General features: G+C 37.5%; 1 protein-coding gene across 2 annotated transcripts in view; it reads left to right on the top strand.

Annotated features, from left to right (window-relative positions):
• grm5b (glutamate receptor, metabotropic 5b) overlaps positions 1–12,260 on the top strand; it is a 73,857-nt gene extending 61,597 nt beyond the window's left edge. For both annotated transcript variants that reach the window (XM_055197478.2, XM_055197477.2), the window contains exon 9: positions 4,734–12,260. In XM_055197478.2, the coding sequence (XP_055053453.2) occupies positions 4,734–5,655 (922 nt within the window). In that variant the 3' untranslated portion in view covers positions 5,656–12,260. The remainder of the gene's footprint in view (positions 1–4,733) is intronic.
• Positions 12,261–25,311: the final 13,051 nt, after the last annotated feature.

The raw sequence follows: 25,311 nt of genomic DNA, 5'->3' as shown, positions 1-25,311 counted from the left end.
TATTTAAAATTTGACTCTTCTGTAGTTACATCGTGTACTAAGACTGACAGAAAATTTAAATTTGTGATTTTCTAGGCAGATATGGTTAGGAACTATACTCTCATTGTGGCGTAATAATCAAGGACTTTGCTGTTGTAACATGACTGCAGGAGGCGCAATGAAAATAGTCCCCTTAGTATCTTTCAATGGCAGGGGACTATTTTCAGGCATGAGAGTATAGTCCTGCCCATATCTGCCTAGAAAATCGCCACGTTTAATTTTCTGTCAGTCTACTACAGAAGAGTCAAGTTTTAAATAGGAAAAATATCAAAACTCTTTGCTTATGTTTTTAGCGCGATGCTAATGGTCTAATCAGATTCAATGGATTATGCCAAGCCATGCCAAAATTGCTACCACCAGACCCAAAGATCAGCCGAATGGATTCCAAAGTGGCAAGAATCAAATGTTTAACTCCAGGGGAGCTGGAAAATAAGCACATTTTCAAAAAAAGTGAAATGTCCCTTTAAGTTGTTTTGAAACTTAATAAATGTATTTTTTTTCTGCTAAACACAAAGGAAGATATTTTGAGCAATGTTTTTAACACAGGGTTTACCAAACTGGGGTTTAAGAACCCCTCTTGGTTCGCAAGGGAATTGCAGAGGGTTCGTGAGTTGATGAAAAACAATTCATTACACTTAAAGCATTAAATGTAAATAAATAATTTTAAAATCTAAAATTCAAAATAAAACATTTATGTGAAACAATACATATTGTACAATTGTCATTGATGTTAAACTGCAAATGTGCTATTAAATTACTGTATTAAGTATTAATTTAAAACCTCAGGGGTTCCTTAAAGTAAATAATTTAGGTCAAGAGGGTCGGCTGACAAAAAAAGTTTTAAACTAAACAATTTTGGAGCACCATTGACTTCCATTGTATTTTTTTGGTTACAGATATCTACCTTTGTGTTCAGCAGAACAAAGAAATGTTTACAGGTTTTGAACAACCTGAGGGCGAGTAAACATTAATGAAATCCTTTTTAGGGGGTGAACTACCCCCTTAAATTTTGAGATACCTTTAAACATAACTGTACGTTCACACCAGATGCGGAAGAAGCGACAAAACGCGCTATTTGCGCATAGTTGGATGCTTGAACATTTTGAATTTACTCGCTTCATTCGTGCGTGAAAGTCGCGTGTGAAATTCTAGTCATCCAAGACATTCACACGGAAATTCGCACCATGGAAGGGGCCATAGCTCAAATTGAGTAAACTTACCAGATTGTTCGACCTCCTCACTCACTTTCTTCCAAACAAGATCCTTTAGATTCGTGTAAAAGTACGAAGATGTCTCGTGTAGCGATGATGATTGTCCTCCATTGTTGTTTTGTTTTTCTGCTTCGGCTCACTTCCTGTTATCAAGTCACTGCTAGAGCAAGCTCCTGATTGGTGAACGCGGCACGAAATTCAGATTTTTTAACTTGCTCAAATCACGCGTCAACACTCAATTTGCACATAACGTGTCATCTGCGTCCCGTGTTCTGCGCCATCTTTGCTCCGCTGCAGAATGCCTATTCTTGTCTTTGCATTGACTTAACATATAAATCACTCGCGCTTGCAGCCTCTTCCGTGTCTGGTGTGAAAGCACCATAAGTCTGAGGTGTAGTCTTTGGTTGTGTGTTGTAAGAGAATCCCTTGGAGCTCATACGCTGCTGCGATAACACACTTTACAAAAAACTAAATAGCATAAGATCTAAAAAATTGGTTTAAATGAAAAAGTTGAAATGGATGTTCGTCAGGACATTTAGCTCTCTCACAAACATTTGATGAAAAGGTCTTTCTAGGGTCACACTGGCTAAATAGTTCATTTATGTGATAATGCGGAGCAGTTAAGTTAAAAACATCCATAACATGAAAGTGTTTACATCACAGCACAGACAACCTCTGTATCATCCTCTGTTAAGTGCACAGATAGCCTTAACTACACCAGGGGCCGGTTGCACCAGCTGGGCGTACACCTGGTCGTAAAGCTAATCTGGGAATAAAAAGAAACTTTACGCCCTATGTAGAATTCATACTGTTGCATCATCAAGGCGTAGCGCACGTCTGAGACTTAATCTTACGTCTAGTCAAGAGCAGGCATAAATATCAAGTTTTGCGTTGTTTCTATGGCAAAAATAAATAAATAATTAAATTGCCAAGACATTGGCGCGTCTGATTCACACAGGGTACGCACGCAGTGGGCTTTCATGCATGACGTGCGAGACCCCACCAATAATTCTTAGATTTTTAGAAGATAGAGCACTTATTAACAGCTGTTTTTAATTTCGTTTTAATTGAGTAAAACTGTTAAAATGTACTTTTTGTGCAAACAGAAAATCTTTAGTTTAGTTAATGCAGGTTTTGTTTGGATGGATCTGCACGTGACGCACCATACGTGGGGATGTGCATCGTCTACGCTGAGCGAAGCTGCGCCTGATCATAGGCTGCGTCCTAAAACTCTAAATTTCAAGGCAGGAAGGCATCAAGGCAATTCAATGTTTGGTTTACTTCCTGTATTCTGAGATACCTATGCGTGGACGTACATTAAGAATGTGATTGGTCGAGCCCGGTCGAGTTCGAAAAAATAAAATGGGGGCCAAGGACGCGACTGGACCACCAATTTAGTGTAAATAAAGGTAGATTTTCACTTTTTACACCTTTTAATTGCATTTCTAGCGAGAAATTAGTATTGTAGTTTTGAAATATGTGATTAGTTATCACAAAGGAGCTCTCTGTTTATATTTCAAACACGCTGCCTTTGAAGTGTGTCCGAAAGTCTTTCTCTGAGCTGCCTTCATGCCTCCAAAGTGATTTCCTCATGAGGCAGCGAGGCAACGAGTCACTGCCTTGAGTTTTCGGAAGCAGCGAGGGTTTCAGATGCAGGTGCAACAGACAGTAAATATTTTTCACAAAGCCAGATGTAGCTAAGCCCGATGTAGGGCTTACACCCAACACCCATCTGGTGCATCCGGCCCCTGATAGACAGACAGATTGACAGATCAAGGACAAATAGATTGTCAAGGTTTTTTAAAGGAAAGACAGAGAAACAAACAAACAGAGATGTTGCCTTATTTCACCTGTCATTATGGTTTATAGTTTTATTAACCTGACAGTTGTTGTTTTATATCACTTTTGTCTTTCCTTTGTCCTTGATGAAGGGCTTTTTCATAATCATATCTGCCTATCAAAGAAATAAATTTTTTCCATATCAGACATGCATACAAAACAAAGTGCGTGTATTTGTGCATTTGTGCGCGTGCAACACTTACGAAAAGAAAAGAAAAGTGAAGGTCATTGTTTTGGCACATCTGTCGGTTTGTTTGTGGATAAGACAAACATCTTGAAGAATCGAGCCATTACTCATGACAGACGCTAGAGTTCAACCTCAGGCAATAATAATGAGTATAATTAACCTTACAATACCACAGAGGATGTGTTTGTTAGACAGTGATCTATGACTTCACTTATGTGCGGCTTTTAGTTGCATATTGTCTCACTGGTTAGGTTGTTTTCGCAACCAGCATATATCAATATAAACTAGAGATGCACCGATATTAAAAATGTTTTCACTGATACCAATAGCCGATTATTCAGACTGATATCTTTAATGCCTTCCAGAAAATGTTGCTCGTTGTTGTTTTAAGTCCTCAACTAAGCCTTCAAGGCAGCTCCCGTGCCCCGAGTGTTTCAGCCAATCACAGCACTGGGGCTAGATATCGAGCCTTCCACCAGCTTTTGGCAGTTCGAGCTCACCGTTGGTCAGGTGAGAAGCGCAGCTATGGTAAGATAGGAATGTGACTGTTTTTGAATTCAGCTCGAAATGTTTCCGCGTTTTCACGTGTCCGTGGCACGACATTCTTTTTTGTGCCAGTTTCACGTATTGGTTACCTATTTTCTTACTATTGTCGCTTGGGATTGGGGTTAGAACGACTTTCTGTTACATAAAATGACATCCTCACCCTAACTCAACTCTAACCCCAACCCCAAGTGAAAACAGTTTAAAAATCAGTCAAAAACCACAAATCTAACCCCAATGCTAAGCGACAATGGTTTGAAAAAAGGAAAACAAATTGAGTAACCAGTACGTGATACTGGCACGAAAAAGAAAGTCGTGCCACGGACACGTGAAAACACGGAAACACGTCACTTAAACGCTCGAAACATTTTGAGCTGAATTCAAAAACAGTCACATTCCTATCTTACCATATCTGCGCTACTCACCTGACCAACGGTGAGCTCGAACTGCCAGAAGCTGGGGGAAGGCTCGATATCTAGCCCCAGTGCTGTGATTGGCTGAAACGCTCGTCATTGGCAGGGAAGGGTTTTCTCTTAATTGACGAGTTAACTATACCACACAGCGGAAACGTATACCGCACCGCAGAAACATCACAGGGTTCGCTGAAGGAGCAGAACAGCTGTGTGGTTAACCGTTTTACCGCCAACATGCAGTAAGTCGTTAATGTGGGGGAAAGAGTTAATTTGTATAAAGACCATTAATATTGAACATTAAACTAATGTAGTTACTTTACATTTTCTATACACAGAGCTCAAATTCATTGCATTTTCTTGTTCTCTTTTGATTGACAGTATATATCAGCTATGACTACTGGCTGTTTTTAGACTCAATAGTGTGAAAAATAGCTTTTATCGATCAATTATTTGCTGATATATTGGTGCATCTCTAATATAAATATTTCAATCTGATTGCAGCTCTAATGGAAAGTCAGTGACTTGGGCTCAGAATGAGCGCAGTTCCAAAGGAAGCCACCTGTGGCAGCGTCTCTCCTTCCACATCAAGAAACGCGAGAGCAACCAGACCGCCGTCATCAAACCATTCTCCAAGACCTCAGAAGGGCGATATTGCGGTGGGATGGACATTAACACCGAAAACAGTAACAACAAAATGCTCTATGAGGTCAGAGAGACGGAGGAGCGCTATCCAATCGGGTACCCTCCTCAGACGCCATCGCCCATCAGCACTGTGACCCAGAGAGCCAGCATGACTTTAGCGCAGAACGCAGCGGGCGACGCGCAGGTCATGAGCGTCTCCACGTACATGTGTCAACCTTCGCACCGCGGTAACGTAACCCGCGGAAGTGCATCGCAGGGTTCGCTGATGGAGCAGATCAGCTGCGTGGTTAACCGTTTCACAGCCAACATTAGTGAGCTCAATAGCATGATGCTCACAAATTCTCCACCGGGGAGTACCGCGGGTCTACCCACCAGCGCTTCCGCGCACGCTCACTCCTCCGCGCTGGATCCCTGTTGTCCTCCGGCGTACCGACTCTCACGAGAAATTTCCATGCCGACTACCATGACAACATACGCAGAGGTTCAGCCCCTCCCACCGGTGGAGTCTAACGTAAGTCGTCCTGTCCCGCCCTGCCCCTCATTGCGGATCAAATCTTCGCCTACGTCCAGTGGGAAGGAGCTCACAGTGGCCGCGGCATCGGGGCGGCCCGAGTCTCCATCTTTTCAGCCGGAGCTTGACGAACTGCTGCCACTGACCCCGCCCTCCCCCTTCAGGGACTCAACCGGGTCTGGCAGCGGTTCGGATGTCGAAACTGTCCCTACACCTAAATACGAGTGCCTAGTGCTCCGACACTACAGCCAGAGTTCCTCTTCATTATAGGACCGACAAGAGAACTATATAAGAACAAGTCTGCCGTAATAAACGTAGACGGAGACAAACGGGAGTCAGCGCTTCGATGTGTGTGTGTTTACATGTTCTCACTTTTGGACCGAAGGCGAAACCTTACGGAGAAAAATCTCCAACATCAGACCTGCAGTAGAATCACAAAGGTGTGTTATCGTTCGTAGTTTGGAGTCCTGTTGGTCTGTATTGTAGTGGCCTTAAACAAACATGGCTTTCATCTAATTAGTGCTGTTTCGACGAGGACGTGTTGGTGTGTCCCCGAAGGTGGACGAGCTCGTGTGAAAATCCACCTGTGTCGCAGGGACGTTCCCAGTGTACAAGCAAACAGTAAATTATAAAGGGCTGGATAAAGACTAGAAAAGGGAAAAGCTTGTATAATTACATGTTGAATAATCACACACGCACACTGTTGGAATAATGAAAGAGTCTGAGGTGATGTCCCTGGAGATTTCTGTATCTTTACTCAAAGTGCTCTGTTTGATGTGTCAGTACAAACAGACGCAGGTTTGAGAGATTCTGACAGCGCCGTTGTTTTCAGTCTTAACCTTCTTCACGTCTGTCTGTCTTTACTGGGGATCAAACTGATGGATGAATCTCACAGAAACAGGTCATGATGTCTCCTTTTTACCCCAACATCAAAATATTTTTTTGCACTGCACAATGACAACCATTATTAAATGAATGCAAAAATACTCCTGTATAGCTCAGTGGTAGAGCATTGCATTAGCAGTGCAAAAGTAATTGGTTCGAACCCAAAGAAAACACATGCTCATAAAAAATGTATAGCTTGTAATGCACTGCAAGTCGATTGGATAAAACCATCTGCCAATGCAAAAAATTTAAATTTAGGGGCGGTTCTAGGATTCCGTTCTTAGTGTGTGTTCACACCGCCACCGGCGAGAGCGTCAAAAAAGCTCTGGCTGCCCTGTCAACGATGCTAAAGTAAAAGTGTAGTGGACGCTTTGATTGGTTGCCGACAAATGTTTCCGCCTTCCGATTGGTAGCCGCCGAATGTTTCCAACTTCCGATTGGTTGCCGTCAAACCGCCTCATAGCTCATTACCAAAAAGTTGAGCTGATTTCAACTCATCTCGACACTCACACCGTACTTGACGCCCCGCGCCGAGTGCTCTCACGGAAAATTAATGACTTCCGGCCACTTTGACGCTCTCACTGGTGTGAACGCACAGTTAGGGGGGTTTAGCCCTCAGTGATGATGTGAAGAGAGCATTGTGATGCCATTTTATAAATTGGGACCAGTATTATTGGTAATAAAGTCATATAGGCTACATATATTACTGCTCCATACAGTTCCAAGCCCTTATGATTTTTTATTTATCTTAATAACGTAAGTAATGGTAAGCAAAACTCTAACTGTGCGTTCACACCACACGCGAATGAAACAAATAAATCGCGCATAGTTGGACACTTGAACAATTTGAGTTAACTCGCTTCATTCAAGTGTGAAATTTGCGCCATTTGCGTGTGAAATTTAGACAACTTTAGCTAGCTTGTAGTCTCAATATATATTACCTGAAATTGAGTAAAGAGTGTTTTTTACAACTTACCAGATTGTAACTCACTCCAAACAAGATCCTTTTTTATGTTTCTATAAAAGTACGAAGATGTGTCGTACAGCTCCGGGTGTCCACATACAGCGGCAATGATTTTGTCCTCCATTGTTATTTCGTATTTCTGCCTCCGCCCGCTAAGTCATAATCACGTCACTACTACAGCAAGCTCCTGATTGGTTTACGCGGTGTGAATATCCGGCAAAGTTGACATTTTTTAGCTTGCGCGATTTACGTCTCATAAACTTGTTATTTTTTATCATCGAAATGTCCTGCATTTTGCGTTATTTTCATTATTATTTTCAAATAAATAATTTTTACAAATAAATAAAACTGAAAAATATATTTGATAGTTTAAGAGAATTATTTTATTTTAGAATTTGGCTAAAAATTATTTATGGTGGCTAAGATGACAGACAGCAGGGTTTCCCGCAGCACTTTTCAGTTCGGGCGGCCCACCTAAGCTGGGAAACTCTACCGCCTTAACTAAAATTTGCTGCAAAAAAGGCCGTCAGGTGCATCTCGGAGAAAAGCGCAGACGCTCTTCACACCGTGAGCGGGCACGGGTGCCACCCGGCCAAAATGAGATAAAGCCGTGGTCCGTCATGTCTGGAGGATAGCCAGTTGATAAAACACGTGTCAGTGAGAACTGTAAGCGGACTTATGTTTTGAGTTTATTTTAGCCTGTTATTGTATTAGTAAATAGTTCTTGCAGAAGAAAGTTAGCTGGTGATTTTGTTGTTTGAGCAACCTGCTAGGTTTCACGTGCTTTTACAATTTTTGTGCTATCTATCATCGTTCACCAGACGTTCTACAACATCTGCTTCAGTTTGTGTTTATTAACCATTTAGTTTCACTTCATCACGTATCTATTTTGGTTAGAGGTATCTGTTAAAAGCCTTTCATTCATTAATAATCTATGTGTTTATTTTCTGTCATACTTTCTTCAAAATTAAGTTTTATTTGAGTGTTTTAAATAAAAATATTTTCATTTTCATCATAACGCGTACGCCCCGTCCTTTTGATTGCCACGCCCCCTGGACCTGCCCCTCACCCAACCCTACCACCTTAACTAACAAATTTTCTTTGGGAAACCCTGGACAGGGTAGCTGAAGCCCCCCTAAAAAGGGTCTAGGTACCGCCCCTGGTAAAACATTCTTATTCTTACAAAAAAAATCAATAACATATTAAATTGTTTTACTAAACAATTAAAAAATTAAATTCATGAAAATGCAAAAAATATAACGGTAGTGCCTGGTCTTAAAAATACTTTCTTGAAAATACATTTGTTTTTGATTTTGGGGTAAACATGACCTTAGTTTTCATGTGATTTACAGTTTTTGTGTTTTGATTTGGATCGTGGGACCAAACCCTGTATCTATCTCATCTGAATGTACTGTGGCAGTACCATGGTACAATGATGGTATCAGACGGTAATGCCAAAGTATATCAAGGTACCTCAAAGAATGGCATGGTTAAGTAATACTAACCATGGTACTTTTTTGGTACATTACACTACAGCAAACTAGTGAATGAAAGACTAACTCACAAAAAACATGATAGTTACATCTTATCACCCAGTTTAAACTGTTTCACTGTGGTTCAGTAATGAGCAACAATAATCCACAAGATCTGTTTTTAACTACTATCAAATCCAATCATTTAGTGAATAATACTTCAGTCCAATTATTGAAGTCAACATGAAATAAAAATGGACCCTGTTTACTTAATACACAATCCTGGTGTTATTGCAAACAATTCATCAGCGCATGTCAGTATGAGATATAATAATAATCACATCACACAAATGTTTCATGTTGACTTTAAATGCTGTTTTCACTAGCAGAAGGGCTTTTGACAACATTTCAGCCTATCATATGTCATCGGGATCATAGTTAATAATATCAACTAGTCATTTCTATTGATTGTGTAAATATCAAGGGCATGCGTACAGCAACAAGTCTAGTAAAGTTTTAACAGTTACGGATTGTTAAAGCGAAACAATCTCAGCATTTTACACAGATAACATGAGGACAGGTAACCTTAAAGATGTCTTTTCTTACATGCCCTCGTGTACAGACCGTGCTTACATGAATGTGAGGCTAGCAATTATATTTAAAAAGAGAAAAACTAAAAATTTAATATTTATTGTAATAGAGCTTTTAGTGCCAAAGGGGGAGGGACGACATGTGTGTTTTTCGTAACAATGATCGTTTTTATGGTGATGAATATTCTTTTATATATATATATATATATATAACAAATATATTATTACACATATACCAGACTCGAAGCAATACAAACTATACGCATACACAAAGCACACAAGCATCAGACCGTTCGCTTTTGTGTTACATCAGAAAAATGTTTTTTTACTATATTAAAAAAATCTTGCTGTGAAAGAGACGTCTTTCTTCGCAGTGGATTGTGTGATGTTAAAATAATGAACACCCCATAGATTTAAATTCTGCGATATATACATTATATTAAAGCCAGCTTGTGATGGCCAACTTATTTAAATCGTATTTTATTATTTTTCTGTATAATGTAGCAATACTATAATGACAACTATTTTGAAAATAAAGTCGGATACAAGGTCATGCACCTATTGTTAAGTGTTGTACAGTGTTTTAGTCAAGTCCAACCCGAGTCCAGAGATCAAGTGTCCGACTCAGTCTTGATGTCCAGACTCGACACTAGGGGCCCTATTTTAACGATTTAAGCGCATTGTCTAAAGCGCACAGCGCAACGTCTAAATGGGCGTGTCCGAATCCACTTTTGCTAGTTTAACGAGGGGAAAAATGGTTCGAAAAGGGTTGGGAGTATTTTGGGCGTAACCTGCAATAAACCAATGAGCGTCTCAGCTCTCATCCCCTTTAAAGGCCAGTTGCTCTGGCGCTATGTCTAACCCCTATTTAGATGACGGACTTTGTAAACTGAAAAATTAAGCGGAGGAAGAAGATCCCCAGTTTAAGTTTAATGTTAAATAATTGTGTTGTTTTTCACTGAAATTATTATTTTGTTTATTAAAACCTTTAAAACACGTTTTCTTTCAGTCATGGAAGTAAAAAAAGCAGGCTTTTAATTGCTTTAAATGTATGGCTATAAAATATCATCAAAAAATAATTTACAAGTATGTAAGAAAAGGTTTGTACTGTAAAAATACTTTATTTGTAACAAACTGGAAATAAAGAATTAAAAAACGTCTCTCCGCACGTTTCAGCACTTGGACAGCGTCAGTTTTTTTAAGCATTACTTAAAATGTTTCTCATCTCACCATATTTTCAGGTACAGAGTCATCATATACAATAAATCCGTATGGTAGCATTTAAAAAAACATTTAAAAACAGATGCATTTGTTTAAAGCAAAGCATTTATTTACTTACCAGGCTACAGGTGAAGCAGCTCTTTGCGCTACCTAATGTCTCATAATCGGTCCTCATTTATGTCCAAGAGACTCAATAATAATCTTTTACATTCAATCCTTTAATCTTTCATATTTAAAAGCGTTTTTGTGATAAGCAAACTCGCGTTGTCGTCCCGTTTATATGCGCATATTTCTAATGTGCTCAGTAAATAACATAAAACACATTGCGCCATTGACTTTAGACCTGGTTTTAGTTGGTCAATGGCGTTGTCTATTTTAGTTGCCTCAAAATAGCAACGTGCCAACAATGCACCTGAACACACCTCGTTTTTAGAACAGAACACCCATGGGCGCAAAAGGGAGCGCAAATGCATTTGCTATTTAAACAACGTGGCGCTAAACGTGAAAATGATAATTGCGCAGGGTGGAAACTAGCAAAAGACACTTGCGTCGCGCATTGCGCTGCATTGCGCCGGGTGTAAGATAGAGACTTAGATCTCTGGTTTTGACTTAGACTCAGGTTGGACTCGACTACAACACTGGTTGCTAATCTATAAGCCTCGGTCTTACAAATAGTTGGTCTTGGATCTGTGAACATTCAGAAGTAAAGTGTCTAATCATTTATTTGTCACGATGTGCTGTGACATCGGCCACTTCCAGTATAGACACAGTTTAAGATGAACAGAAGGCTGATATAAAGTCACATTGCGTTTACTATGGGCTGAACGTTAAAAATAGTCATTTTGCTTGGGGGGTTCACTTTGTTCAGCCCAATGAATGCAGCGTTATCCCTAAACTACAAGTTTTTTTTCTCCCTTTTTATAGCATATAGCATATCAGGGCTGTAATGAACCATGAAACTATTTTATATTACAATTGATACCTAACGTAAATGTCAATCGGTAATAGGCTTCAGTGTTGAGCTATACTACAAATGTAACACAGCCAGAGAGATTATTCAGAAAACTGATTCAGCTGAGGTTTGTCAGGAATAACTTTGATTTCATTTTGCGACAATGCTAGAAAAGCCCTGTTAATAAATCTACCGTGGGATCTCCCTCTTTCTGTTTATTAAATGGGAAATGGGTTCATAAAATAATGACTTAAAAATGTGGTAGATTTGGAGCTCTTGATTGAATGTCTACAGTAAATTCATATTAATGTTTACAATTTATATCTCTGTGGTTTCGTGTGGACTAAACCAGACACGAGTAGAGTTTGAAGTACAAAACTTGGCTTTATGTTCTGAAGAGATGAATTGTTGAGATTGAAGCGTATTGGGCTGAACTGTCTCTGGACATTAAAACACTTTCATTACTCTTATCGGTTAATTGAATTTTTAATCTCAGAATAACCGCTTGATGAATTCAGACCTGAATGAAGGTTCATAAACGCCACTATGAACTCTGTGACTCCATCTTTAAGTGCTGACCATTTTTGTGTTCTTGCCTTTCAAGTGGTTGGTTTTATTTTTCTCTGTATATCTATATTGGGACTGTGTTTTCTAATTCTCTGACGTAGAGATTTATTAGAATGTGGATCAACATTGACGTGATACTGCAGATGATTTTATGACATTTGTTGATATTTGAATTGTTTCTTGCAAAATTAAAATGTGAGAAAATGTTTAAAGCTGTATAAAAACATTTTCCCTTTTTCTTGACATGAAAACCATTGTGGTGTAGTATGACATCTTACATTATTAAAAAAACGTGAAAAATAAAAAAAATGTGTTTTTGTGGAACACAAGAGGAGAAACGTTAAAATCTTTCAGTTTCCAGACAATTCATAGTGACCACATCTGTCAAACTTCAAACAGGAAAACGACCAAATATAGGCCATGTGATCTATTATTTATAAAAATAAAGGCGCTTAGAAAAACTTTTTATATAAAGAATCTTTAACATCTGAAGGAGCTTTCTGTTTCACAACAGGTTATTTATGGTGAACAAAAGTCCCAGACAGCAGACGACTCCAGGCCAGATCCACGCCAAAGTCAGCAGTTCAGGGGCCTCATTTATAAAGCATACGTATGCAAAAATCCACGGCAAAGTCAATATTTCTAAATACTGTCTTTGACTTGGAAAAGTGCTTAGTGCCACATCAGGGTCTAAGCAGACATACCCACATTTTAATTGTCTGATTGCTGCAAGTTTTTTCAAATAAGCAATTCTTGCTGCTCGAAAAGGTTTTAAACATTTACAGACGCTCTTTTATATGTCAATGACATTAATTAGCCAGCGTTTAAAGGCGGAGATCTGAAACTGCTCAGCTGCACACAAGTTCAAGATCATTTGCGATTTATAGATTTAAAATCTACACCCGCGTTTCCTGTGCGCACATTTGTTTTATGAATCTCACATACGCACTTTTGAGAAATGATCGTAAGATCAAATTTAGGACATTTTCTACGCATCAGTTTATAAATGAGGCCCCCGGTCTGGTCATCTGCTGTCTGGGTGTTTTTCTAAAGCATCTTTAAAGCACCTGGGGCTGGTTGCACCAGCTGTGTGTACACCCGGTCGTAAGAAATCAATGCGCTTTAAATTTACACCTGTTGCACCATTTCAGCGTAGCGCACATCTAAGACTAAATCTTACGTTTAGTTAAAGGTAGACGTAAATTTTAGGAATGATCTATTGACAGAAATGCATTATAATCTACATAACTATGTTTTCAGTGGTGTATAAAGACCTTACATAATGAACCATTATGTTTTAATTATCTTAGAATGAGCCGTTTTTATCTACATACAATGCAGGTCCCCTTACATGGAAGTCGCCACCTTGCACTGCCTTATTTCTACAGTAGCCCTATACGGACAAACTGCTATGTTGAAATGACATGTTTGTCCTGTGGCAGCAACTGTAGCTTTTCTAAGTGCTTCGAAAGGCGGGTTGAGCGGTGGACTGGTCTGTTGGTTGCAATTCGCAATCTCACCACTAAATGCCGACAAAATCTACACAGTGCACCTTTAATTCACAATGAATCGTCAAATGATTACCTTTTGTATAAACGGGAAAGGCTTTCGTTTATTTGCAGATTTGATGGGTCTACACATGATGCACGCATCTTGGGGACAGGGCACTTGTACATGTGTGAGAGGAGGGAAAGCTCTCATTTGTCATCTATTAACTGAGTTTGTAACCATAGCGACGCGATTTGTGTCTTAACTATCAATGCAGTTAACCGCATACCCGGGGACGCGCACCGTCTATGCGGGTTGATACAAAATGAGCGGGTACCTGAGGTCACCCGTGGTTACCCGTAGTTACAGTTATCCAAAAATATTTTTAATGATATTTGGGTTGTGATTGGTCGGGTCGTTTGAAATAAAGTTTCCTATTTTAAACAATTACTATTTTTTAAAAATGCGGACCAGAAAGCAGGTCGGGTACAATATTTTTTTTTTGCGGTCGAAGTTGCGGGTTGTTTATACATTGACCCCCGCATTAAGGGCTCGTTATAGTTGTGCGTAGGTCCTACGGCGTAGCCGCGACGGCATAGGTTCCTCGTTGGTTTTCATTTATACTTTTGCTTTGTCTTCCGCGTCGACGTGCAAACACGCGCGCAGACCGCTGGTAGGCAGTATCCACGCATGTAACCACAGTAGCAGTGCAACCGTCAAAGAACTTGTTGTGTATGATTTGAGAAGACCAGCAATGATGGAAGTAAATAAACAGCGACTTTTGTTGCAGTTTGCATTAAATGACTACTCAACTTGGCTCATCTTTGTTTTTCACCGTCGCAAACGTAAATACCGCAAAGTTTTTTTGTAGCTGACAGGAGGGGTTCTGGTGGACCAATCACACCGCTTGCGGGCCGCGTAGAATTGACGCGCTGTTAAAAATTTTGCAAGGTGCACGTCAGGCTACGCACAGGCTACGGATAACCTACGGCGTAGCTACGGCATAGAGTTTACGCACGACTATAAATCGGGCTTTACTGGTATCTGCGCCTGGTTCAAGTATTAGACTGTGCAACAGGTGTACAAAAAAATTCACAAAGCCGGACATATTTATGCCCGACATAGTGCTTAGACCCAACTATTTTACGTCTAGTCGGTGCAGTTGGCTCCTGCTGTATTATAAATCTGAAATGTTAGTTTCCAGACAGCAGATGACTCCGGGACAGATCCGCATTGGATCCATGCCAAAGTTGGCGGATCCGGCCAGGAGTCATCTGCTGTCTGGGCTATTATTTATTCACTGATAGCCTTTCACATTTGTATACAATCGAATAATAAAGTTAAATGCTGTGTCGCTTCTCCTGTGTACTATAACCAAAGCAGTTTGAATACATAGCATGGTGAATGTGATTTGAGCAGTGCTGAAGATTTAACAGGTTTAATGTGACTTTATTGATTGATTTAATGCTATGTAATTAGATGTTGAGTGTTTGTGTATTTTTTATGGAGGACCACAAGAGTCATGCAAAATGTAATAAAGAACTTCAATATGTAGTACCTACCTGGACAATAAAAATAGCAATTAATAGATTTGTTTAGGAATTCATTAATTGATCTATAAATAAATAGACGAAGTTACAAAAAAATCATTATGTAACATTTAGGCAATAAAAAGTGAGATTATAAAAATAATTTAAAAAATGAAATATTAATCCATTAATAAACAGTTCAAAGTAATATAACTATTTACAAAAACAAAACATAAAACACTTAGTAAGTTCATCATTTTAAATTGCATTTATAAATTCTTAATTAAATAATGGAATTTCAAAAAGCGATTTAAAAAGATAAATAAATAACAGATTTATAAATTGAACTAAAAATACAGGTTTAAATTAGGCATTTAAAAGGGCATTTCCGTTTAACATTTCTGTTTTCATTTTCCTGACGATTCTCCTTATTATTTTCGCTATTCGATTCGCTTTTCGTTTTAGCCTCTCTATTTAGCTTTTCCGTGACTCTTTGGGTCCTCATCCGAGATCTATAAATCTGCACATGACGTACAATCCAACCAGAGCCAATCAGCGAGCTTGTTACATCCACCTGGCCATAGCTTATTTGCATTTCTCATTTGACCATTTGCAAGGACCCAACGAGTCACGGAAAAGCTAAATAGTGGCTAAAACGAAAAGCAAATCGAATAGCGAAAAGAATAAGGAGAACCATCGGGAAATGAAAACAGAAATGTTAAACGGAAATGCCCTTTTATGCCTAATTTAAACCTGTATTTGTAGTTCAATTTATAAATCCAGTTATTTATTTCTCTTTTTAAATCGCTTTTTGAAATACAATTTGAAATTCCATTATTTAATTAAGAATTTATGAATGCAATTTAAAATGATGAACTTATTGAGTGTTTTATATGTTGTTTTTGTGAATTGTTGTGTCGATTTGAACTATTTATTGGTGAATGAATATTTCATTTCTACGTTATTTTTGTAATCTCAATTTTTATTGCCAAATAAAATGTTACATGATTTTTTTTTTAATTTGTCTATTTATTTATAGATTAATTAATGAATTTTTAAACAAATCTATTAATTGCTATTTTTATTGTCCAGGTAGTTATTAAATATTGATGTTCTTTATTACATTTTGCATGACTCTTGTGGTCCTCCATATTTTTTCAGGTTTATGACCACCTGACTATACAATATGCTGCAGTGAGATTGGTATAAAAATGCTTAAATGCTAAAGCTCAGACAGGATGGTACACAAGTTTAAATGAAAGTACATGCTCATTTCTTAAACATGCATACATATCTCAGTGAGTAAATACAAAATATTTGTGTACCAATGTGTAAAAATCCAGCTAAAGTCATTTATTTCTGATTTGCATAACTCATCATTCTGTGAAAATATATCTTTAATATTGACTGGGAAAGACTTGATGCTCCAAATCTCATCATTAGATTAGACTTTATAACAGACAAGATCACAATTATCATGAAAGTGGGAACTAGTCTGTTATCCGGATTTAATTTCCTTTTAACGACTCAGAAGAGAGCATTGCACGTACTTCACTATCTCAACAGCTTGTCTTGTAAACCACCGTTTAGCTTCCTTCTCTATGCTCTTGTTATGACAATCTTGCGACAGCGTTCGTGAAATATATAAATAAAACTGTGTTGAGAAAGTGGAGGACAGCGTTTGAATACATCTCACTCTGTGGAGGATTCAAACTAGGCTGACATCAAGGATGTCGCCCGCAGCTGTTTGAAAGCTTCTGCGTCACACTAAAACATTTCTCATTGTCAGGCGAATTTCAGCAGATTTTATTCGTACACCTTAATTTGAAAGTCTACATCTGTCGTAGTCTGCACTGTTGTGAAAAATAACAGGTGTTGAAAATATCACTACATGCGTAAGTGCGGAGGTTGAAAAGAGACCTATTGATGAGCGCTGGGTTACTGTCGCCTTGCTGAGAAATGCTGTTGTTGTGTAAGTATTGTTTCTAATTTTATTTTCTCTTCATCAGTTCTACGATAGTGAATCAAAGGCATATGCACACATTTCTAAAGCTCAAGGACACAATGGCGACTGTATCTCAGCAACTCAAACTCTCTGTATGAGATGTTTATTACTGCAGCTCAGATCATTAACAGGAGACTGGTCAGCAGTACTGCACTGCATTTCATCATTTCAATGTATCTCTTCAGGGCTCATCTATCAACAGCACACACACCCCCATTAGCATGATCATGTGACTGAACATATAGCAGAAGAAGAATGGCTGTATTCAGTATAGAAACATGTGTAATATGTATGGCTTGCTGTCTGCAGTGTACACTCATTAGTGGATTGTGGATTTAGACCTGCCAGTGGTTAGTGGTATTATGCTGAGCTACTTACTTACTAACAACTAGATCTCTGCAAATTGGTCACTTCACTTAATTATAATCTATCTCTCCGTCCATCCATCTGTCTGTCTGTCTATTCTGGTCTATTTCTCTGTCTGTCTGTCTATCTATTTCTATATCTGTCTGTCTGTCTGTCTGTCTCAGTCTATCTGGCTATCTATCTCAGTCATTTTCTATCTCTGTCTGTCTATCTACCTATCTCAGTCCATCTGTCTGTCTGTCTATTCTGGTCTATTTATCTGTCTTTATATCTATCTCTGTCTATTTCTAATCTGTCTGTCTATCTCATTCTATTTCTATGTCTGCCTGTCTGTCTGTCTGTCTGTCTGTCTGTCTGTCTATCTCAGTCTATTTCTTTATTTGTCTGTCTATCTCAGTCTATTTCTTTATTTGTCTGTCTATCTCATTATCTTTCTATATCTGTCTGTCTGTCTATCTCAAACTATTTCTTTATTTGTCTGTCTATCTCATTCTCTTTCTATATCTGTCTGTCTGTCTGTCTATCTCTATTTCTATATCTGTCTGTCTGTCTGTGTGTCTGTCTGTCTCAGTCTATTTCTTTATTTGTCTGTCTATCTCATTCTCTTTCTATATCTGTCTGTCTGCCTATCTCAGTCTATTTCTTTATTTGTCTGTCTATCTCATTCTCTTTCTATATCTGTCTGTCTGTCTGGCTATCTCAGTCTATTTCTTTATGTGCCTGTCTATCTCATTCTATTTCTATATCTGTCTGTCTGTCTGTCTGTCTGTCTCTATTTCTATATCTATATCTGTCTTGTCTGTCTATCTCAGTCTATTTCTTTATTTGTCTGTCTATCTCATTCTCTTTCTATATCTGTGCCTGTCTATCTCATTCTCTTTCTATATCTGTCTGTCTGTCTGTCTGTCTGTCTGTCTCTATTTCTATATCTGTCTGTCTGTCTCTATTTCTATATCTGTCTGTCTGTCTGTATGTCTCAGTCTATTTCTTTATTTTTCTGTCTATCTCATTCTCTTTCTATATCTGTCTGTCTGTCTATCTCAGTCTATTTCTTTATTTTTCTGTCTATCTCATTCTCTTTCTATATCTGTCTGTCTGTCTATCTCAGTCTATTTCTTTATTTGCCTGTCTATCTCATTCTCTTTCTATATCTGTCTGTCTGTCTGCCTATCTCAGTCTATTTCTTTATTTGTCTGTCTATCTCATTCTCTTTCTATATCTGTCTGTCTGTCTATCTCAGTCTATTTCTTTATTTGTCTGTCTATCTCATTCTCTTTCTATATCTGTCTGTCTGTCTATCTCAATCTATTTCTTTATATGTCTGTCTATCTCATTCTCTTTCTATATCTGTCTGTCTGTCTGCCTATCTCAGTCTATTTCTTTATTTGTCTGTCTATCTCATTCTCTTTCTATATCTGTTTATCTGTCTATCTCAGTCTATTTCTTTATTTTTCTGTCTATCTCATTCTCTTTCTATATCTGTCTGTCTGTCTATCTCAGTCTATTTCTTTATTTGCCTGTCTATCTCATTCTCTTTCTATATCTGTCTGTCTGTCTGCCTATCTCAGTCTATTTCTTTATTTGTCTGTCTATCTCATTCTCTTTCTATATCTGTCTGTCTGTCTATCTCAGTCTATTTCTTTATTTGTCTGTCTATCTCATTCTCTTTCTATATCTGTCTGTCTGTCTGTCTGTCTGTCTATCTCAGTCTATTTCTTTATTTGCCTGTCTATCTCATTTTCCTTCTATATCTGTTTGTCTGTCTGTCTGTCTATCTCTATTTCTATATCTGTCTGTTTATCTGTCTATCTCAGTCTATTTCTTTATTTGTCTGTCTACCTCGTTCTATTTCTATATCTGTCTGTCTGTCTGTCTGTCTGTCTGTCTGTCTGTCCGTCCGTCCGTCCGTCCGTCTGTCTCTCTCAGTCTATTTCTTTATTTGTCTGTCTATCTCATTCTCTTTCTATATCTGTCTGTCTATCTCAGTTTATTTCTTTATTTGTCTGTCTATCTCAGTCTCTTTCTATTTCTGTTTGTCTGTCTATCTATCTCAGTCTATGTATATATCTGTCTGTCTATTTCAGTCTATTTCTATATCTATATCTGTCTATATGTCTGTCTATCTCAGTCTATTTCTATGTCTGTCTGTCTATCTCAGTCTATCTGTCTGTCTATCTCAGTGTATTTCTTTATTTGTCTGTCTATCTCAGTCTCTTTCTATATCTGTCTGTCTATCTCAGTCTATTTCTATGTCTGTCTGTCTGTCTGTCTGTCTGTCTATCTCAGTCTATTTCTTTATTTGTCTGTCTATCTCAGTCTCTTTCTATATCTGTCTGTCTATCTCAGTCTATTTCTATGTCTGTCTGTCTGTCTGTCTGTCTGTCTGTCTGTCTATCTCAGTCTATTTCTTTATTTGGCTGTCTATCTCATTCTATTTCTATATCTGTCCGTCTGTCCGTCTGTCTGTATGTCTTAGTCTATGTCTTTATTTGTCTGTCTATCTCAGTCTCTTTCTATATCTGTCTGTCTGTATATCTATCTCAGTCTAATTATATATCTGTCTGTCTATCTCAGTCTATTTCTATATCTGTCTATATGTCTGTCTATCTCAGTCTATTTCTATATCTATATCTGTCTATTTGTCTGTATATCTCAGTCTATTTCTATATCTGTCTGTCTATCTCAGTCTATCTGTCTGTCTATCTCAGTGTACTTCTTTATTTGTCTGTCTATCTCAGTCTCTTTCTACAGTGTATATCTGTCTGTCTATCTCAGTCTGTTTCTTTATTTGGCTGTCTATCTCATTCTATTTCTATATCTGTCTGCCTGTCCGTCTGTCTGTCTGTCTGTCTGTATGTCTTAGTCTATGTCTTTATTTGTCTGTCTATCTCATTCTCTTTCTATACCTGTCTGTCTGTCTGTCTATCTCAGTCTATTTCTTTATTTGGCTGTCTATCTCATTCTATTTCTATATCTGTCTGTCTGTCCATCTGTCTGTCTGTCTGTATGTCTTAGTCTATGTCTTTATTTGTCTGTCTATCTCATTCTCTTTCTATACCTGTCTGTCTGTCTGTCTGTCTGTCTGTCTATCTCAGTCTATTTCTATATCCATCTGTCTGTCTGTCTGTCTGTCTGTCTATCTATCTATCTCAGTCTATTTCTAATCTATCTATCAATCAATCTATCTATCTGTGTCTGTCTATCTGTCTGTTCATTCTGGTCTGTCTGTTTAAACATCAATCTATCTATCTATCTGTGTCTGTATCTCTGTCTATTTCTATACCTGTCTGCCTATTTAGTTTGTGAAGTTTGTATGTGTTGGTTCATGAATGTTGTGAAGTGTGTTTCAGCGCTGTATAAGAGTGACAGCAGATGGCTGTCTTATGTAATTAGAGTGGGCGAGATACGAAATCAAGACCCCTAAGATCACGTCACACACACACGCGCGCGCGCGCGCAAGAGAGAGAGAGCGAGCAGCCAAACTCTAAAAATGTGTGGCGATCATACATATTACATACAGGACTTCTTCAAAAGCAAGCACATAAGCGCCCACACACTTCAAAACCCTTCACATGTCTGTTTCCAAGCAATCTTTATCTCAAAGCATAAAAGGGAAGTGTGGGTTACGTTTGAAATCACAGCTCTGGTTACTTTCTACTGAAGGTCTTGAGACCTTTTTTGAAACCTTATTCTGCTGCATTACAAAGTATATATTTTGTCAGTAGGTGTGTTCCCTGCAAATCAAACCTATGACCTTTGGAATGCCAACACAACTAAACCTCTACCAACTGAGATAACACAAACACTTAGACTACTACAACTACACACTTCCAATTTCACAAGCATAACAGCGACCGTCATTTATCTTCTCATTAGTATCAGAGACATCACAGCAGCTAAAACACGAACACAAGCCGAGGGATCAAAATAAAACAGCTGTTTTAACGCAGATGTCATTAAATTCTCTCTTCCTTCCGCTTCTCTCTAACACACACAAACACGCCGCCGGTGCTGTACATCTAAATAGCCGACATGACTAATTCCCATGCATGCGAACCCTGCTCTGTCGTCTATTCTGGGTTGTTAGGATGGAGTGTGTGAATCATAGTCGTTGTGGTAATTGCCCGTCCTTTGTCTTCTCCCACCCCGCTTGGCTCTGATTGGTTAATGAGGCTTGTTAAATGCAGACGCTCATCCGTTGAGCAGAAGAGACAGCTGAGCGCAGAGGGGGACGTCAGATGGCCCTTTTCTCTCGAAATGTAAGCAGTCAACAGCTTTTAGAATGGAAATAAATACAGGAGGCTTCATTTGAGGCTCGGTCCAGCTTGGATCATTAAACTCAAGACAAAGTTGTTCGTAAAGCAGGGTCAAAGGTTATGTATGGATATGACCGTATGTATGTAGGTTTCCTATAAACCTATGTTGGGTTGTTTCAACCCATGGTTGGGTCAAATGTGAACATTTTCTGGGTTAACTTCCCTACAGTTTTAAAAGGTTTTGAAAGTAACCCAGGATTTTGGGTGCAGTATGCAGTAAGCTAGTATTGGGTTTTGAACGCAGCTTTTGCATTGCTTGCTTACTGGATCATTAAGTGTTTAATGTCCTGATGGGGCGAAAAACTCTTGCTCATGAACTTGCAGGAAACATTATTGTTCCCAAAGGCCAAAATGCATTTAAAATCTTAATGAATTTGCTTGCTTGTGTTTGCTAAACCAACACTGACCCTTATGAAAAGAGAACGAATAAGCCTCCTCTCACATTTTATGCATGTCATTTTTTATTATACTTGAATGTTTTTGATCCTCAGATACAGAATAAATTCAAGGTTAAGTGTAGTTTGAATACTTATGAACATTGCCCACACTGTAAAAAAATTATTTGCTGTTGTTTAATCAACTCAGATTTATGGGGCGGTTTCCCGGACAGGGATTTGACTAGTCCTAGGCTAAAATAAACGTAAGAGCTGTCCAAAACAAAAACAACTTGTACTGACATATCCTAACCCTCAATTGGTCCCTGGGGTCTATATGACCCCAATCGACATTTCATTAGTTAAAAAAGTGGTTCCCTTCATTTCAGAGGTATACATTTTTGTGACTTTCCTAAATAATCTATCTATACAAAAAACTGGGCTTGATTCGGTTGTTCTGAAGGTATGTAAAAATGTTTTTATTAATCTGGTCCTTGACCCCAATCTGGTCCTATGACCCCAATTGAAAATTAATGGGGAAAAAAAACTTTTTTTCCATTTGTAAAAATATCAATAAATCCAGCATAAATTTGAAAATGTCCACACAAAAATGAAGGCCTGCTTGTGCACAAATGCAACTTAAAAAACACACGCTCACACAAACACACACAGGTATGACTGCCACATAAAATCAGCCACAAATGCAGAAAAATGCAGGTGTGACCTAATGCACGCACATGTAAATTCAGACACACACAAACGCTCTGCCTCTCACGCAAACACTCTCTCTCACACACACACACACATACACATTTCTGTAGCATTTTGTAAAAACAGACATTTCAAAATGTATCAAAAACTACAAAAACATTTACTAATTGAAATTATATTTATTTTTAATGTCCTATCTAATGTTTTATTATACATAAATTCACAAAATGTATCACTAAAGTAGTGATGTGAGCAGTTGCCCATATCCAGTAAAATGAATGGCTTTCTATGGCCCTCTGCGGGTCAAACCAATTTCTTTCTTAAACTGTAATTTCCTTTAGGTTTATCTCTAACCAGCAAAAGGTGGAATTCTACACCTAACACCTAGATCAATATCCAGAAACTATTTAAATTAAATTTAGATGATAATTTAAGTGATTTTTTTCATAAAAATTCTATATTTCACATGTAAGCTAATGGTGTAGTTGCGGATTTTTGTGGTAAATGGGTACAAAAGTACTTCAAATCTCTCAAAACACAGCTTTATTGTATAGATGAGAAGTAAACAAAAAAAGTTATATTATTTCTGTTATTGAAAATGTATATTTTTCTTACAATTATGCTTCCAATTTTGGGGTCATATAGACCGCAAGGGCCAGTAATGTAAACAAAAAACCGAGGACCATTTCAGGGTTAAAATACATCAGTGCCTTTTGTTTTGCCTCAAAATGCACACAAGTAATGTTTTTAGTAAGGCATGTTATATTTTTAGTTATATTTCCTAATTAAACTAAGGCCTTATCCTGGCTTAAACTAATCCCTGTTCGGGAGACCGCACCATATATCATTTTAACTTAGTATTATTTATCTTAACAAGAGATGAGTTGTTATAACTTATAAGATATAGCTGAAATAAATCAGCTTAATTTTATAATTTGTAACAACTCATAGTAGTAAGTTAAAATGATTTATGAGTCCGAATTGATAAAACAAAAAATTTTAAGGCAGCAAAGAATTTTTTACAGAAGATTTTACCAAAAATGATCAACTTCAAACTCCAAGACATGATTATTGTCTCGTATAGGCCTAACTTAGTATATGAGAAGTGAAATAAATAAAACTCCCATGAAATGGATGTTGTGCTTAAGAAAGGTTTATAAAGTGTGACTCGGGTTAGCAAAGCAATGACTTTGATTTTTCACTTCACTAAAGCGCTTCCTCTAAAGGTGTTGTTGGGTTTGCTGTTATAAAGAAGAATTGTTTCTTAGTTGTGTGTATGTACAGGTCTGGCTATATGGAAAAGCACAACCTAATACATTTTGGGTTGGGCTCAATCATTCGAACAATAATTATATTTAAACACACACAACACACATCTCTGCTACAACTGAACAATTAAAGTTTGTTTCTAGAACCTACAACACTGTGATAGAGGAGAAACAGGTGCAAATATTACAACTTACCCCATAGGTAGGGGTTGTAACAGACCGAAAAAAAATAGTTGTCAATTATATTCCCTAATATTGTACTTAAGGTTATCATTTTGATGGTATCAACATTGTTTTAATTTTATTATCATTGTATACTTGAGGCTTAGTTGTAACACGGTGTGATCAATATAATTTAAGATTGGATTTGGTGGCTTATACACCTAAAATGTACTTTTATTCCTCCAAAACAATCATTGTCCAAATTCATAATGAAACTACATCAAAACTTTTCACAAAATCGTCTTCTGACAGTGAGGGAAAAAGACCAAAAGCACAGATTGCTCCACCCATAAAATATTTAGGGCTGTCAAATGATATCGATTAATACTGATTAATTGCATACAAAATAAACGTTTGTGTGTAAATATTATGTATATATAAACAAATAAATAAATTGAATAATAAAAAGTAATTTATATAAATAATTTTAATATAATATATTTTTATATGTATACATGTGTGTATAAATATTTATACATAATAATAATTACACATCGTAAACAACACACATAAATTATGCAAACACAAACTTTTATTTTGTATGCAATTAATCACGATTAATCATTTGCCAGCCCTAGTAGGATGCATCACGATTAATCTATAGCAGAATAAAAGTTTTAGTTTACATCATATATGTGTGTGAACTGTGTATAATAACTTTGTATAGATAAAGGCACACACATGCATGTATATATTTAAGAAATGTTTACTTAAATCATACATGCATGTTTGCATATTTATATATACATAATTATTATACACAGTTCACACATATATGATGTAAACAAAAACTTTTATTCTGCTATAGATCAATCGCACTTAATCATTATGCGTCCTAAGATAATGTATTGATAAACTAAAAATAATGTAGTATATACTTAGTATTTACTATAGTGTACTACATTGTAGCATAATATAATAAGTAACTATACTGTTTATAATATGTACAGTTTGTATACTGTTTAGTTAATATGCTGTGGTTCAAACATTATGTTG

The sequence above is a fragment of the Misgurnus anguillicaudatus genome, chromosome 24 (genome assembly GCF_027580225.2).
Source record: "Misgurnus anguillicaudatus chromosome 24, ASM2758022v2, whole genome shotgun sequence".
Classification (NCBI taxonomy): Eukaryota; Metazoa; Chordata; class Actinopteri; order Cypriniformes; family Cobitidae; genus Misgurnus; species Misgurnus anguillicaudatus.
Note: the sequence above shows the minus strand (reverse complement) of the source record. Positions and strands in the feature narration are given on the sequence as shown.